At 42.9% G+C, this 16911-nt stretch overlaps 1 protein-coding gene across 2 annotated transcripts in view; it reads left to right on the top strand.

Annotated features, from left to right (window-relative positions):
- Positions 1–614: 614 nt before the first annotated feature.
- The window catches only part of MBTPS2 (membrane bound transcription factor peptidase, site 2), a 48755-nt gene continuing 32458 nt past the window's right edge, over positions 615–16911 (top strand). For both annotated transcript variants that reach the window (XR_013346112.1, XM_077816681.1), the window contains exons 1-4: positions 615–910; positions 5129–5277; positions 7276–7414; positions 12167–12270. Coding sequence is in view for 1 of the 2 variants with exons in the window: in XM_077816681.1 (XP_077672807.1) it covers positions 707–910; positions 5129–5277; positions 7276–7414; positions 12167–12270 (596 nt within the window). In the remaining variant the exon portion in view is untranslated. The remainder of the gene's footprint in view (positions 911–5128; positions 5278–7275; positions 7415–12166; positions 12271–16911) is intronic.

A 16911-nucleotide genomic window follows, 5' to 3' on the forward strand; every position in this document is an offset into this window, starting at 1 on the left:
ACTGGCAGCTGATGGCTCGTGGACCGGCACCGGTCCACGGACCACCACTTTGGATAGCACTGCTTTACATCACCTAGTGTCAGAAACTTAATTTCCTTTTAAATGAAAGGGTAAGTTGGGCAGCAAGGAGAGGGCCGAGGGGGCAGGTGCTGGGCTATGACACCTGGGCTCAGGCTAGGGTTTGAAATTCTGAGTGCTCAGAAACAGATTCAAAGAGGGGCCGGGTTAACACAACCCAGGCAGTTAAAGCAGGGCCCTGGCCGTTGGGCCAAGCACCTCTGCTGCATGGCACTATTGTAGTCAGCTATGGTGCTCCCTGGGCATAGCCTGGGGCCCTGCCCTCCTCCTCTCTGTGGTGTAGGGTGCAGGAGGGAGGCATGTGGCTGGATTCTTCCCCCACCACCATGCCATTACTACAAAAGAAACCTGTGGGGGGGGGGAAACACTTCACTGCGCCTGCGCACAAATCCACAGGCGCTCTTCTCACAGCACCCTCCCCAGTGTTCGCGGGGTCATCTCAGGGACCTCAGCGCGCCTGCGCACACAAAGCCCGCACCCCGCTGAAGGTAGCGGCAAGCGCATGCGGACCAGCGATCATTCGCCGCAGTGGCGTGTCATGGGGAGGGGGACATAAGGGAGGTTAGATACATCATGACGTAATCCAACCGCCTCCGTGACCGCTTGTGCCGTTTCTCCCCCGTGTCTCATGCCCGGAAGTGTCCGACCAGAAAATGGGGCTGCCGCAGGACGGTTCCGATGCACTTTTCGTTCCGGGGGCATCTCTGTGCGCGGGAACCCCCACGGCCGCCGCCTCGTCCTCCTCCTGGGTGCCGCAATGATCCCGATCCCGGTGGTGGTGTGCGTGCTGGGGGGCTGGTCCGTCATTTACCTGGCGGACACGCTGCTGAGGGTGAGGTCGCCGGGGCAGCGGGCCGAAGGGACGGGGAGCGCGGGACCCCCGGCTGCATCCCGGGGGAGGGGTCGCTGCGGGCCAGCGGCCCCAGCAGCAGCGAGGGGCGGGCCTGGCTGGGTGCCCCCGCACCCCCGAGTCTGTTGGGGGCGCCTCGCACCCCGGGCCCGGCCCAGGCTTGCAGCGTCCCGAGGCCGCCCTGTGTATCGGCCTTAGTGTCTTGCCTGTGAATGGTTTCAGCCCTGTTAGTCTGTATCCGCAAAAAGAAACAGGGGGACTTAGAGACTAACCCATGTATTTGAGCCTAAGCTTTCGTCATCACAGACATAAGCAGTAAAACAAAACTGCGTAACCTACTTGTGAATGAAATAGTCCTAAGGTACTCTTCAGGGAGCGTGAGGAGGCTCCTTTTTTTCCCCTCCAGGCATTTGAAAATGGCAGTGGAGGCGGTGGGAGAGGTTGAAAGGAAAAGGGACAGGGGCAGGGATGTGTGGTGGGTCAAATTGCTGCATTAAGGATGTGTTTTGCAGCTGTGTCAAGGGACCCTAGAGCAGTGGGTCTCCACCTGGGGTCTGGGCCCCCCTAGGTGGCTGCAAGCAGGTTTCAGGGGGTCTGCGGGTCAGGGCCAGCATTAGACTCGCTGGGGCCCAGGGCAGAAAGTCAAAGCCCTGCCACATGGGGTTGAAGCCCAGGTCCCTGAGCCCCACCACCCGGCGCTGAAGCCTGAGCAATGTAGCTTTGCAGGGGCCCATGTGTCATGGGGCCCTGGACAGTTGCCCTGCTTGCTACCCCCTAATGCCGGCCCTGGCTTTTATATGCAAAAAAACAGTTATTGTGACACAGATGGGCTGTGGAGTTTTTATAGCATGTTGGGGGGACCTCAGAAAGAAAAAGGTTGAGAACCCTGCCATAGAGCTTATGGATTAGTGCCTCTTTTTGCATTTTTATAAATCTGAATAAATAAATACAGTGGTCTGTATAGAGATCATGGAAAGTACTATCCTCCGCAGAGAAAGTATTATATCTTCATAACTAGCAAAACTTGGCTCAGTAAATTTTAATGTTGATGCTAATTGTTTGTTTTGTTGCTTGTCCTTTGAAAGTAGATCCAAGTTGTTAAATACTTGTGCAAAAAAAAAAATAAGTGTAACAAACCTGAGAACAATGATTGTGAATATCAAATGTAGTGCTCTCTCCACGCTGTCCTTATTTTTCAGAGCAAAGGTCCTAATCCTCCAATCTTAATCACTCACGCCAGCCATGGTGAAACCTGGTTTATTTCAATAAGGCAAACAGATTTAGTTGTAGGCTAGGTGTAAAAATATTTTTAGAAATTATATAGGAACAAACTCTTAAACATATTTTCTCTTAATATTTAGAAGATGAGCAAACAGGAGTAATAAGCACCTCCCTCTGCTGCTTGCCTTGATAAAAAAACAAATAAGGCTCAGCAAATAATGAAAGCAATATTTGCAAAGCATTTTATAGAAAAATATTGTGATATTATGGTTTAATAATTTAGCTGACAAAAAGTTCAATAACCTATTTGTGAAAAAAATGAGTAATTTTAAAAAATGTGTCAATATTTGTTCTAGATCTGCTCAAATACAATTTGAACAACAGACTTGAGCTAGGCACTCCATTAATTAGGAGTGGTTGAATACATGGGGGAAAAAAATCCGAAATCTGAATTACAATCTTTCTTTCTTAGGTAATCAAAAAAAGACCAGCCATCAGGCTGTCTTCTGATTTTAGCTGTTCAGATGCTGTTTTGACAAACAATTTTGGGCTCCTATCCTATAGTTGAATGTGAGCAAAACTTTTACACTTGTGTGGAGACCCATGGAAATAATTGGGACTTCAAATGGTCTGCTCATCTACATCTCATTGCAGGACACGGGCCTTGAAATGGGTTTCTCAGTCCGTCTGCGCAGCCATCCTTTTTCTTTTTAGATCCCCTTTGATACTGCTCATCCATGAGCAAAGAAGAAAAGAAACCATATGGTTTAGAGGCAATTGAGTAGTTGGTAGCAGTCCTAAGAGGACTCTTGAGGAGAGCAGGAGAGTCCAGGAAAAATCCCCAAGTTTGAATATCTTTAGTCATCAGGGAATGTGTTGGAACTGTTGAATGTCAACAGGGTATCTCTGACTTGTTGGTAGGTATATAAATCACAACCATATGTGCTTCAGTCATACGGAAGGCATGATCCAGAGTTTAGGCAAATAATCAGATTAGTATGACTAATGGGTACTTAAAAGGAAAGGTGGTGTTTATTATTTGTATTATGCTGGTATAAAGAGCCTCATTATGATCAGGACTCTATGTCGCTAGCCAGGGTACAAACGTAGTAAGAAATAGTCCCTGCCCAAAAGAGCTTACAATTTAAATATACAAAAAAAGACAAAGTGGCTTTCCATATATGAACCTGATTATACTTTTGGTGACAGAAAGATCTGTATGCTGTGATTGCTGCGCTGTAGTGGTTTTCCTCCTTTAATAACTTGTTCTCATGGCTCAACTTCTGTTGCTCTATTTTCTATATTATATTTATATAAATTTCCCAGACGTTTAACAGGCATTCACAATCTTTGAGATTATGCAATAATATAGAGGGCATAACTCAGGCTATTAATGCATTTTTGCTCCAGTAGTGATGTGTGAAATTGTTATTGGTTTGTCATATGGCATTTGTAATAATACACTGGCTTAAAATACTGTTAGTGTTACCAGGTATATTTCTATTAGCAGATAAAACAAGTATGCATGGGGACTGGAAAGTCTTTTTGTTGTTACCAGGATGCTCTTCATCCAATAGTGACGATATAAAGGTTGCTCAGTTAGGCTACGTCTACACTATGCATTATGTCCGTATAACTTACGTCGCTCAGAGTGTGAATAAACCACCACCCTGAGTTTCTCCCACTGACATACCTTCTGTCCTTCGTGGAGGTGGTTTTATTATGCCAACAGGACAGCTCTCTCCCGCCAGCATAGAACATCTTCATCAGATGCACTGCAGCGCCGTACATGTAGACATGCCAACAGTTTCTGATCCTGCAAACCATATGGGCCAGGGTGGGCAAGCTACGGCCCGCAGGACTGCTATCCTCATGGTGCTGCGGGGATAAGGCAGGCTCCCTGCCTGCCCTGGCCCTGTGCTGCTCCCGGAAGCGGCTGACACCACGTCCCTGCAGCCCCTGGGGGAGGAAGGGCAGAGGGCTCCGTGCGCTGCCCTCACCTCACCTGCAGGCACCGCCGCCCGCAGCTCCCGTTGGTCGGGAACGGGGAACCGTGGACAATGGGAGCTTCGGGGGAGGTACCTACAGACAAGGGCAGCGCCCGGAACCCTCCGCCCACTCCCCACCCACCCCCAAGGACTGCAGGGAAGTGGTGTCGGCCGCTTCCAGGAGCGGCGTGGGGCCAGGGCAGGCAGGGAGCCTGCCTTTGCCTTACTGCATGCCGCTGCCACCCCGGAGCCACTCAACATAAGCGCCGCCGGGCCAGAGCCTGCACCCCACACCCCAACCCCCTGCCTTGAGCCCCCTGCTGTACCCTGCACCCCTCCTGCACCCAACCCCCTGGCCTAAGCCCCCGTGCCACATCCCTTCTGCACTCCAATCCCCTGCCCTGAGCCCCCTGCTGCACCCCTCTTGTACCCCACCCCCCTGCCTGTTCCTGGCCAATGGGAGCTGCGGGGGGCAGTGCCTGCAGGGGAGGGCAGCGCATGGAGGCCTCTGCCCCCCGCCCCCTCTCCCCGCCAGGGGCTGCAAAGATGTGGTGCCGGCTGCTTCCCGGAGCGGCGTGGGGCCACAGCAGGCAGGGAGCCTGCCTTAGCCGCGCTGCACGCCACTGCCACCCCAGAGCCGGTTAAGGTAAGCGGCACCAGGCCAGAGCTGGCACCCCAAACCCCTCCTGCACCCCAAACCCCTGCCCTGAGCCCCCTGCCGCATCCCTCCTGCACCCCAACCCCCCGCCCTGAGCCCCCCTCCCTCACTCCCCACCCTTCCCTGCACCCCAACCCCTTGCCGGTTCCCGGCCAATGGAAGCTGTGGGGGGCGGTGCCTGCAGGCATTATTTTTGAATGGTTTACGTAAGTGTTGCTATATGCACACATACATACTGCCATATACTACTCTTCTCTTTGTTCTACTGGATGTCATTACATGAAATCTTCCTGAAAGCTCTGTGTCAAACTAACTTTCCATTGTTTCTTATAGTCATCTAGCTCTCTGAAAGCATCTTATGAAGATTGGCTGATGTCATATGGGCTGAGTATCTCTCCTTTTCATATGCGATGGCAGACTGCTCTCTTCAACCGTCTATTCTACAGTTGGGGACGATGGAAACCCAGATTTCTTTATCTATGGTACAGTTTCAGAATTCTAGTTTGGCCTTGTATTGGACAAACACTAGAAAACTTTCCTCTTGTTTATCAGAGTAGCAATAATTATTACCACACTGCTAGATTTAAAATGATCAGGTTATAATACAACCTTGATAACTTTGTATTAAAACCACACAAATGTAGTTACAGTACCAATCTTCTTTTCTTTCTCTTTTTATAAATCCGTGTTTGGCAAAATATTGGCTGAAAAAAATTCAGTGCTGTAAACATTGTAAATTCCTAGGTTATATATTTATTAGGAGACCCAGAAGTAGCTTTTCATGTCTTACAAGGTATATCCAGCCCTGTACACCGAGCTCCACCCTGGACACTAGAATATAGAAGTTAATGGAAGTTAGGTGTTTTCCTAATCTAATTTCCCTGAAAATTGTCAGTGCACCATTGATACTTTATAGTTTCAGAGATTATGAAATACCCAATAAAGAAATAAAAATTAATTTTTCCTGGTCTGCTCTGATAAAGACTTAGCATACTTTTTTATTGTTGTATAGAAGATCCTTTTCTACTTTGTACTCTTTCAAAAACATTTATTATAAATCAAGTGTTTGTTTATAAAGTAACTGTTTTCATTAAGGAGATAAACAAGAAGCTGAGCTGAAATAATTCTGCAGTATTGCCTAAAATGCCTGTTGGTATTTTGCAGCAGACAAAAATCATACTATTGTTACAATATTGGTATACTGCCTGCAGCTTTTTCCTGCAAGCATCTGAGTGGTCCCTTTGAAGTCAGTTAGACTGTATGCAAATAGTCCCATTTCAGGATTACACCTTTTGGTGGGGAGGACAATCTGAGAAATCAGTGGAACCAAATTCAGTACTCTGGCTGGCCAGAGGCACAAGCTTAAAAAGTTGTTTGGTTTGAGCCCTGACAGAAATCGGGCCACAAGTTTGGCTCTGTTGGCAAAGCCATTTACTGGGCATTCTACAGCTGTGTGGGGAGTTAGGGTGCATTGCTTACATTTTAGCCTATATCCATTCTACACTTTCCTCTGCTGGAATTTTTTATGCTCCTGGCGTGAGTGATATGCACAGTGGCGCTGTGCATACTTTTCGGGGGGCCAGAAAATGCATGCAAAACTGTGTTTCCAGCATTATTTTGCACTAACTCTGGGAATAACAGCTGAGAAGTCTTGAATTTGTTCCATTGTATGTATTAATCTTTCTGTTCAGTACTGAACTTATTTTGCTTTTACTGTCAGTGGGATAGGAGTGAATAAAAGAGGAAAGATCTGCTGAGTTGATGCTCTTTGTTTAAGTTTCCTCTTATGTAAGATAACTTTAGGTTAAAATGTGTTTACATCAGTCATAAATAGCCTTCTTATAATATGTATAATATCTTACAGCAAAAGAGAACATACTGGCTTCCACTTGTCCCTTTTATTTTAATTACAAATGCAAGCAGCTTAAAATAAATATGTTAACTGACTAACTCCTGATGAGGTTCAATTAAAGGTGGTAGTGGAACAATGAAACTGTTAGAGGAGGGAAAAAAGCTTACAGCAACTTGCAATATTTTAGCCAGAAAATAAGCTTTATCTAATGCATTAAATACCATTATACCATTTAATGCATTAAGTACCAATTTTGCCGCCCATTGGTTAAGAAACATTAATAAAATTTTGCAAGTTATGATAATCAGAAAATAAGTATTTCCTGTTCTAGTGGCATGGAAACAATGTAAATCACTGTCTAATCCTGACCCTCAACTGGATGCAGTTTTGTATAACATTATGACACTAACTTCTTCACTGGAGAAAAATGCAGTTCTGCTCCTGTAGGCTTAAGCCTTCTATTGGTTGCTAATACTTTTGTGGTGATATACCAGAGGGACAGAATAGCACTGGGGAAGTTTTGACCTGTTGTTTGATATGTTAGGCTGCACTGATGCATTTAAGTGTCTTCATGATATGCAGTTGCTTATTTTATGTGCGCAAGACCATTTGTTTCTCTTTGTTTCAGGTTCAGTATAGGAATGGTGTTCGGCATAGTTGCCATGTTTGGTTCTGTTGTTCTCCTTGGAAAGACACTGATACAGACACTGACGCTGATGATAACTGAGGCTCCTGCAGTCCAGAATGATCGTATGTTGCAAGTCGTGGTAAGTGTTCCCTCTCTGTTTTTCAGCTTAAGAATTATAACCTGTTCCAAAGAGATGTCTTCATAGGAGATGTTTTAGCCTTTCTGATCTTGAAATCTTCCCATACAAGATTAGAAGTCTCACCAATTATACCAAAAATGGCCATGTTCCTATTCAGTCTTTAAAAAAAGAGGTAGCAACACATGAGAGTTTATATAAAAAAAGCACAGAGGAATTTGGAATAGATAGTATGCATATTGAATACCCAGAAAGCATCACAGTTACTAAGAATACCAATCAGCTATAAGGGTTTGCCTCCACTCAGCTATTTAGAATCCCTACTTTTTGGGATGGGGAGGGTGATGGGTTTGAAATTTGCAAAACAAGCCATGTGTGTAATCCACAAAAAGATGTGTTTCATTTTGTTTTGGTTCAGGATGTCAGTAGAAGGGGGAAGGAAGGATGAACAACTGTTCAGGATAGTGGGAGGCAAGGATTATATTGTGAAGCTGATTAAACACTTGAATCACGCAAGGATCATATGTCGAGTTGGTGATCCGAGACAGCAATTTTTGTTATCTCTGTTGGCAATGTCTGGTTACAGAGCTAATAACATTGTATTCATTTGTTGCACGGGTTTCTGATACCAGACACTAAATCATACAGTGCCAGAAGAAGAGAACTGTTTTGCTGAATGGAAGAGTTTGCATTTAAAATTTCTTTATCTCTTATTTTGGAATATCTGAGGCAGTGAAGAAGGAATGACATCACCTTTATAAATAGTTTTAGTTTACAAGAAGGGTTATGTAGCTAATTTTATTTCCTCTCGTATAATAATCTGACCAGAGTGCATCTGTCTTCTCATATAAAGTCATGTAAGGTTGTTCTGCATTGTTTACATCAATTTTATTGAATGTTTCCAACTGAATATTCTTATGTCTTCTCTCTGTCAGATGTAACAATTCTGAAAAGTTAAAGTTCACTCTCCCTACACATTTTTATTATTGTATTCTTGTACAGGAACACCATCCTCACTCCCTCACTTTGTGGTCATAACATGGAATTGATCATGTCATGACCTTCACAAAATGAAAGGTCTTTGTGACATACCTCTGTTAAGAGAGAGGGGGAAATGAAGGGAAAATTAAAACTGAACCCTTGGGATATAACCTATCCATGTGAATTGGATCCATGAAAGTAGCGACTTAGATTTAATATCCAAAATTGGAATGGACTCCCTAGTGATATGAGGGCTGCTAATATCAATACATTTAAAGCAAGGATAGAGAAGTATTTAGAGACACCTAATTCAGAGATATGGGTGAAAAGCAAGCTTTTGCTAGGCAGGTTTGTGATTCTTTTTATATTCCCTATTCTACTTTTTTACCTTGAATTGTCACAACATACTTTTTAACCCTACCTTTCAAAGAGTTGCTGTATATTGTAGTATTGCCAGATATTTAGAGGGAAAACAGATATAGTTTGTGATTTTTTTAAAAACTAGTTGTCACATCACTTCAACATTCCAAAGAAGAGTACTTGCTATATATCTGCCATTTTGTTTTTGCACTCCTCTTCATTGCCTACTTTTTCTCTCAGAGACCATCATGATCTTACAGCTTTATGTGAAGCAGAAGTCTTCAGAGTGAAGTGCCATTGACTTACTCATATACATCCAATTAGCGGTAATAAAGTGATTCAATAGCTGGTGGCAGAAGAGAAGTCCCAGTGACAGGAACAGTTGTGTAGGGCTGTCTCCAACTGTATCTGTAGATCAGCCATCTGTCTGTTGCATACAAATTTGATTATCTTTTTATAATTATTGTAAGGTAAGTAAAGGAGAGGTGCATAGACAGTGTACAAGAGAATAGCTGCTGAGTGCAAAACCACAAAACTAGCTAGTCCCCGTACTGTAGCTGTTGGCTGAATAAACTTTAAAGAGATGCCTTATAAGAATTATTGAAAAACAGTCAATTTTACTTTTATAGCTATATATCTATATAACATTTTCTGTTCTCTGCCTCGACTCTTATGAGTATTTGCATGAAAATAGAATGTTTGTTTCTTTAGTGGTCTTCCTCTTCTACTGATTATTCTCTACCAGTTGCTTACTGTGGAAATTATTGCAACTGTCAGAGGTGTGAAAGAAGCATCATAACAAAGGGTCCTCTTTTCATACAAATGTCTTTAGTAGAATTTAGAAAATTAAGATATCTATAGAGATGACATTGTTTCCTAACAGAATGCTATTTTCAATTTCAGTATATTTCATGAAGGATTAGATTCCTTTTAAATATATCTTAAAATAGGTTTTCAGACATTGAGTCTGAAAACTGATGCCAGGAAGCATCCTATATTCATGGTAGACTCATGATGCCAGCTTTCAGTGCTAATAGCACTTTGTCCTTGTACATGTCTGAGACAACTCTGCTCTTCTCAGCAGCTCTAACTTTAAATTAACACCAGCAGTTGTGCAGAAAATACAGAAGATGCTTAATGTGGGCGAGCACGGCTGGCTTCAAATTGGTAGGGTGCTATAGTTGAAGTTCTAACTCTGCTTCCCTCAGGAGCTCTCTCTCAGGTGTGGACACTGTAGGACTGTGGTGCCGACTGCTGAGAGGTGGCATCATGGTCCTACTCTGCTGACAGTGACAGGCCTAGTCATAAATATTATCTCTCTATATTCTACTCTGCTTTCCTTACCCCTTCTTTTAAAAAGGATTTTTAGTTTTATTTTAGGGTTTTTTTTTTTTTTTTTTTAACTCTAGTGTAAGTCAACAGTTCTGTGGGTCGGGACCCCAAAGTGGGTCGCAACCCCATTTAATGGGGTCGCCACGGCTGGTGTTAGACTTGCTGGGGCCGAAGCCCAAGCCTCTCAACCCGGGGCCAAAGATCAGGGGATTTCAGCCCTGGGTGGCGGGGCTCAGGTTACAGACCCCCACTCGGGGCTGAAGCCCTTGGGCTTGGGCCCACCTGCATGGGGTGGTGGGACTTGGGCTTTGTTGTGTGTCTCCCTCTCTTTCCCACCCTTCCCTCCCCCCTGGCCTGGGATGGCGGGGCTCAGGCTTGGTTTCCCCCTCTTGGGGTCATGTAGTAATTTTTGTTGTCAGAAGGGGGTCGTGGTGCAATGAAGTTTGAGGAACCCTGGGTTAAGTGATTAATGCCTCTCCTATTGATTCCCACCTCCAGAACCAGTTTTTTCAGAGGCAAGCTTTTCTTTTTTTGTCACTTCCTTTTTCTGTACTACTCCTCTTTTTCTTTTTTTCAGTTTTCTCCCTTTTTTTTTCTCCTTTCTATCTGTTCTTTCCCACTCTCTTTACTGGATTGTTCCACAGTCTGTCTATACTAATATGGTTGATTTCTGCCTCTCCGCATCCTTATGTCTATCTTCATTTTCTGCTTCCTTTGTCTCCTGTCGTCTGTCCTCTTTGTCTGGCTTTTTCCTGTAACTTGTTCTTGTGTTGATGATTTCCTCCTTAGATTCTTCAAGGTTCTAGGAGCTTCTCTCAAATGAGAGAATGAAATAAATGTATATGCGTGGAATTCTCCGATTGCATCAATATGTTGCTGGTGGTGTTTTGGTAGTTTAGTATATCTTAAACTGTAGCTTAAAAGCTAAGGAAAATTACAAAATGACTGTCTTCCTAATTGCTAACATCAGCTCATTGCATTATTGCAGTGTTGCCAACACTCATGATATTATTGTGTGTCACAATTTCAAGCCAGTTTTGGAAGGCTCTGGTGATAAAACACAGGCAGTTCAGTCATCTTGCCTGCACTCTTTGCAGTTCCCCCTTTCTAATACTGGAGGTCAATATTTCAGTTTGTGCTGCTGGTTGTAGCCACAGCAGCTGCCTCAGATGTCTTCATTACTGGGGTGCAACCTCTGTGCTCTGAGGGGTCAAAGCCCTGGTGCAGATGCTGCAGAACTGAGCATTCTCCAAGCTCAGCAGCAGCAATGACCTCATGCTTCCACTACAGTGTGGGAAACAGGAGTTAATAAAGCTAGGAACACAGGGCAGCCTTTTCCACTGCTGTCTTGGAACTGAGAGCAGCTCTTGGAGAAGTTAGTCTCCGCGTGTGTAGGACAGCAGCCTGTCAGTGGTAATGGTGAGCAGAGGGAGTCTGGGGCAGTGGGATCTGTCAGGAGAGGAGTCAGGGAGCGGGGCAGCCTGCATTGTTTGTGTACACACATTTTGTATGCATTTAAGGTTGAATTTTCAACCTGTATTTGTCACAGCCACAGTGGGAGTGATCAGAAGGAGTCCACAATCAAGAAGAGAGACCAAAAAACGTGATTGGCCTAAAAATCATGAGTTTTTTTTTTTTTTTTTAAATCTCATGGTGGATGAGCAGCGATTCCTACAAGAGTCACCACAGAAAGTTGTAAACTGATGTTTGCAATTTCCATGACTGATTTATTTGTATATCATTTCTGTGTAAATCTGCATGCACTTCTGAAGCTTAATGAGAGTTAGGGCAGTTTCTCCCATGATTTGTCGTGTGTATTTGGTTTGTTTTTGTTGATTTTTTTGGAATGGGAGTGTTTTAAATCTTCAATAAAAGGTAACAAAAGGCTTTTTTTTTTTTTTAAATATATAAGGTAGAAAGGGCAGAGGGGTATTTTATAGTTGTGTATGCAAAGGGCCCTTGTTGTGCTTCTGGTCTTTAAACAACTATGTTGCAGTAGCATGTTTAAAGGCAAAATGATCTGTCTTTGTATCTCTTGGTATCCTAGTTTGTTTTGCTTTGTTGTCATACCTACATGAACAGGTGCCTGGTGTAAATCTGCCCATCAGCCAACTGACTTATTTCTTCACGGCAATCCTCATCAGTGGTGTCATACATGAAGTCGGCCACGGGGTGGCAGCTATTCGGTAATGCAAACTGTTTTTCTCTTAGTATGTTCCAACAAAGCTTTATATTCCTGAGTATTTAACTACAGGTGAATATGATTAGAGTTTATGTGGTTTATATAGACAATTCATTTATTCTCTTTTTATAATTGTATTTTACGGTTTGTGTTGACTGTAAGTTTTCATGGCCGGGTGCATAGAGTTTTAAATAAATGTCTACTGCGCAGATCATCAGTATGGACTTTCACTTCTTTAATGTACTGCATTGCTTCAGATTTAAAGTTAGCCTTCCTTTAATTTACTTTATTGTTAAGCAAGGTCCCACATTTTCTGTGATTCTGTAGCTGTGGAATTTGCAAAGACACAATGCACTGTTACAGAATGGTGTTCCAGAATCTAATATTTTATTCTCAAAAAAGTTTCCACTCTTTATGGGTATTATGAAAACCTTCATGATGTGACTTAAATGCAAACTGACGAAGGGCTGTACCAAGAGGCTGAACTGTAGTTCTGAGAGATGTGACTTACTGCAATTAATCTCAGTGGTATGTTAATTCTTATGCATAATGATATTTTAAATGTCAGTGTTAACTCTTTTACTGGTAATCATTTCAGCAGAAAGAATTATCTGATGTGCTTAGCCATTACTGTTAAATGCTGTGAAAGATGTAAGGACAGGGTTACTAGGTGGTTTGGTGGGGCACTTGGTATTGAGGTCACCTCTGCCTTTGCCCACAATGGGCAGGGAAGGAGAAGAATTATTAGTTCCCGAACACCAAAAGCATCAGCTGTGTGTCAGAAACCCTGGCTTCGTCTTGTCCAGCTGCTAAAACCAGCTGTGCATTTCAGTACAAAGGTTGGTGGCATGTTAATACTTTGACAGAAATATAAAGTGAACCAAATGCATATTGAAAGAAATAACACAAGAAATATTGTACTGGTTCTATTGTTTGTTTTCATAGTCATGTAAAAAATCCTCAAAGCTGAGATATACCTGCCAAATTTCTGGTTTGCCATACAGGAATACTACAGAAACCAGGGACCCATAGAGCAGTGAAGTGCAAACTTTTCAAGTTGCATCCCCCTTACCATTCACAGAATTTGTTGCACCCTGCCTCCATTACTTATAATCTGAAACTGGTTTTCATGCTTCAAGGTGATGGGGAAACAGAGATGAGACTGTTCATTCATTCGCTTCAGTATTAGTGTGTCTGAGTCACTCAAGAGGTCCCAGGCTCTCAACTATTATTATATATGTTGCCAGTTTATGTCTTTTAGTATCAATTATTAATCATTAAATGAGCTTCAAAATGAATGAGAATCAAATTTAATTTTAAAGGCATAATAGGCCTACTGTAGTTATAAAACTTACCAAATTGTTGAAAATAAGCCAGCCTGTGCTTTTTTGTATGTTTCTTTTTAAAAGGGCAAAAGGCCAAAGTTTCTTTGCACACCTCCCCCCCCGAACCTCTTGTGCCCCAGTTTGTGCACCACTGCCTTAGAACAGTGTTTAGATCCAGTTTCACAATGTACAAGGTGCCTTGTCTTTAGCCCAATATTATATAGAGAACTGTTTCTTTTAGACAATAATTGTGACTGGCAAAATTTCAAAATTAAAAAGCTAACTGGTTCTGTAGCATGTTACTCGAAAGGTACTATTTTGATCAATGAAATCTTGGATTTAAAATACCTTCATTAGGTCTTTACATTCCTTGAGCCTTTATTTTTTTGAGCTGCACAGGGAAGAACAGAGAGATGCCAGTCTTAAGATAGGTACAGGAACCATCCTGTTGGCTCAGGATAGAATAAATCAGGATGTCCGTGAAGGAATATGCTGTGGGTTTCACTTTGATATGTGAGTTCCAAAAGGGGCCATTGTGTGGCTGTGCCTACCTTTATGTGCTGGGGTCTAACCTCACACCTGTGAACCACTAGCAGGTATAGTTGCAGGGCCTCCTGCCTCATGTTCTCTAGATAAGAATTCTCTCCTGTTGGTGTGCTGAATGATGGAGAGAAGTGATGTTCTGTGCTTTCTTCCAGTATGTGTGGTCTTTAATTTCTACGCATACACTAGGCATTAATCAAGTTCTTTATTAGAATATGTTTCTTTGGCTATTTGTTGTTGTTGTCTGTAGGTCTTATGCCTGTAGCTATATTTCCTTGAGCGCTCCTGAGATCACAATTCACAAACTAAGAAAGGCAATGTTTTGGTCAATATCTGAAAGGGAGATCTCAGAAGAAAACCACCCTTTTCAGTTGATACTTTTTTGGCTTTCCCCTTCAGCATAAAATTGTTGTGTTACAACATTGTGATGATTGTGTCACAACATATCACTATGTTAAATGAACCCCAAAGACATTTTAGGCCACTTAATGCAAGATGTGGGATAGCAGTGTCATAATCAGGACTGTTCCTTGTAAATGGGAACATGTGGTATTCCTTCCTTTTTGTACTGAATTAGAAAGCCCCAGCATTCTTTTTAAGAACAGCCATACTGGGTCAGAACAATGGTCCATCTAGCTCGGTATCATGTCTTCTGAGAGTGGCCAATGCCAGGTGCTTCAGAGGAAATGAACAGAACAGGTAATCATCAAGTGATCCCCCATTGCCCATTCCCAGCTTCTGGCAAACAGAGGCTAAGGACACTTCAGAGCTTTTTTGCATCCCTGCACATCCTCGCTAATAGCCATTGATGGACTAATGGACTTGCTAATAGCCTCCATTAACTTATCCCGTTCTTTTTTGAAACATATGATAGTCTTGGCCTTCACAACATCCTCTGACAAAGAGTCCACAAGTTGACTGTGCTTTGTGTGAAGAAATACTTCCTTTGTTTTAAACCTGCTGTCTATTCATTTCATTTGGTGCCCCCTCATTCTTGTGTTGTAAGAAGTAAATAACACTTCCTTATTTACTTTCTCCACACCCGTCATGATTTTATAGACCGTATCATGTCCCCCCTTAGTCATCTCTTTTTCAAGCTGAAGAGTCCCAGCTTTATAAAGGAGCTTATTGTTTTGTAAGAGTTGTCAGAAGAAGAATGTGAACTAGGTGCTCCTTGCTATATGTCTTCTAATCATCCTTAATCAGGGACAACGATCCTGAAACCAACGTGTCTTCAGGAGCAAGTCTAGGAGTAGGGATGGGGTACTTACAACTGGGGTCTGACGCCTTATCAGTGGCTGTTCTAGAACCCCTGGGGCATGCTTCACAGGCTTCTCTGGTACCTTGCCCATCTAAGTCACCCTCAAGGCAGTGACACATGTCCATTACCATTCTCAGTACTGATCAAGTACCAGAGGTTTTAAAACCAGACCTAATTGGTATAGCCTCCTTGCAAACATCCTGTACATCCTTTGAATACATCTTCATCCCCTCCCCTTGAGGCAACAGTGTCATAATCATTGTCCCTGATTCAGGATGATCATAAAACATATCAAGAATTATTAAAAAGAATTGCTAGTTCCCTAAAAAATTTAACCCCAGCATCTCTTCCACCCACTGCTAAGAGAACAGAAAGGAGATACCAAATGCCATCTCAGGATCAAGAATTTTTCTAGTCACTGTCAGAGTTCCCTCTCCACTCTGAGGTACAGATGTGGGGACCCTCATGAAAGACCCCCTAAGCTTATTTCTACCAGCTTAGGTTAAAAACTTCCCCAAGGCACAAATCCTTCCTTGTTCGTAGACGGTATTGCTGCCGCCACCACCACCACGTGATTTAGACAAAGATTCAGGAAAAGGACCACTTGGAGTTCCTGTTTCCCCAAAAATACCCCCCAAGCCCCTTCACTCCCTTTCCTGGGGAGGCTTGAGAATAATATACCAACCAAATAGGTAAACAAGGTGAGCACAGACCAGACCCTTGGGTTTTTAGGACACTAAAAACCAATCAGGTTCTTAAAAGCAAAACTTTATAATAAAGAAAAAAGTAGAAAAAGCACCTCTAAAATCAGGATGGAAGTTAATTTTACAGGATAGGAAGATTTAAAACAGAGGATTCCCCTCTAGGCAAAACTTAAGTTACAAAAAACAGGAATAAACCTCCCTCTTAGCATAGGGAAAATTCACAAGCTAAAACAAAAGATTATCAACGCATTTTCTTGCTTTACTTACAATTTTTGTAATCTTAGATGCTTATTTCAGGTAGGGTTTTAGGAGAGGTTTTTTCCTGCCTGGTCCTCTTCTCTGTCCTGAGAGAGCACAAACAAAACCTCCCCCCACAGATATGAAAGGATCTTCTTCCCTTATTGGTCCTTTTGGTCAGGTGCCAACCAGGTTATGTGAGCTTCTTGACCTCTTACAGGTAAAGGAGGGATTTTATGCTACCCTTAGCTGTATGTTTCACACACACACACACTGAACTGAAGGTTCTTTGGTGGTGACTGCAGTCAATGAGAAATCATGTCAGGGATGCTCCAAATCCACACCTAAGCATAAAGATTTAAAAAAACAAAACAAAACAAAAAACCTCTTTTTCTTCAAAGAATATATATGACCTCAAAGTTACAGTTTAGAATTGCAAACTACTTGCTCTCGTAGCCAGATACGTTTTTTCAGTTTGAGACAATACGGCTAAATTCATTGACAAATTGCCAGATGACTTAAGCAAGACTATCATCAAGCCATGATTAATGAAGGTCATTTAGTAGTGAAAACCT

This window comes from Eretmochelys imbricata, chromosome 1, assembly GCF_965152235.1.
Source record: "Eretmochelys imbricata isolate rEreImb1 chromosome 1, rEreImb1.hap1, whole genome shotgun sequence".
NCBI lineage: Eukaryota > Metazoa > Chordata > Testudines > Cheloniidae > Eretmochelys > Eretmochelys imbricata.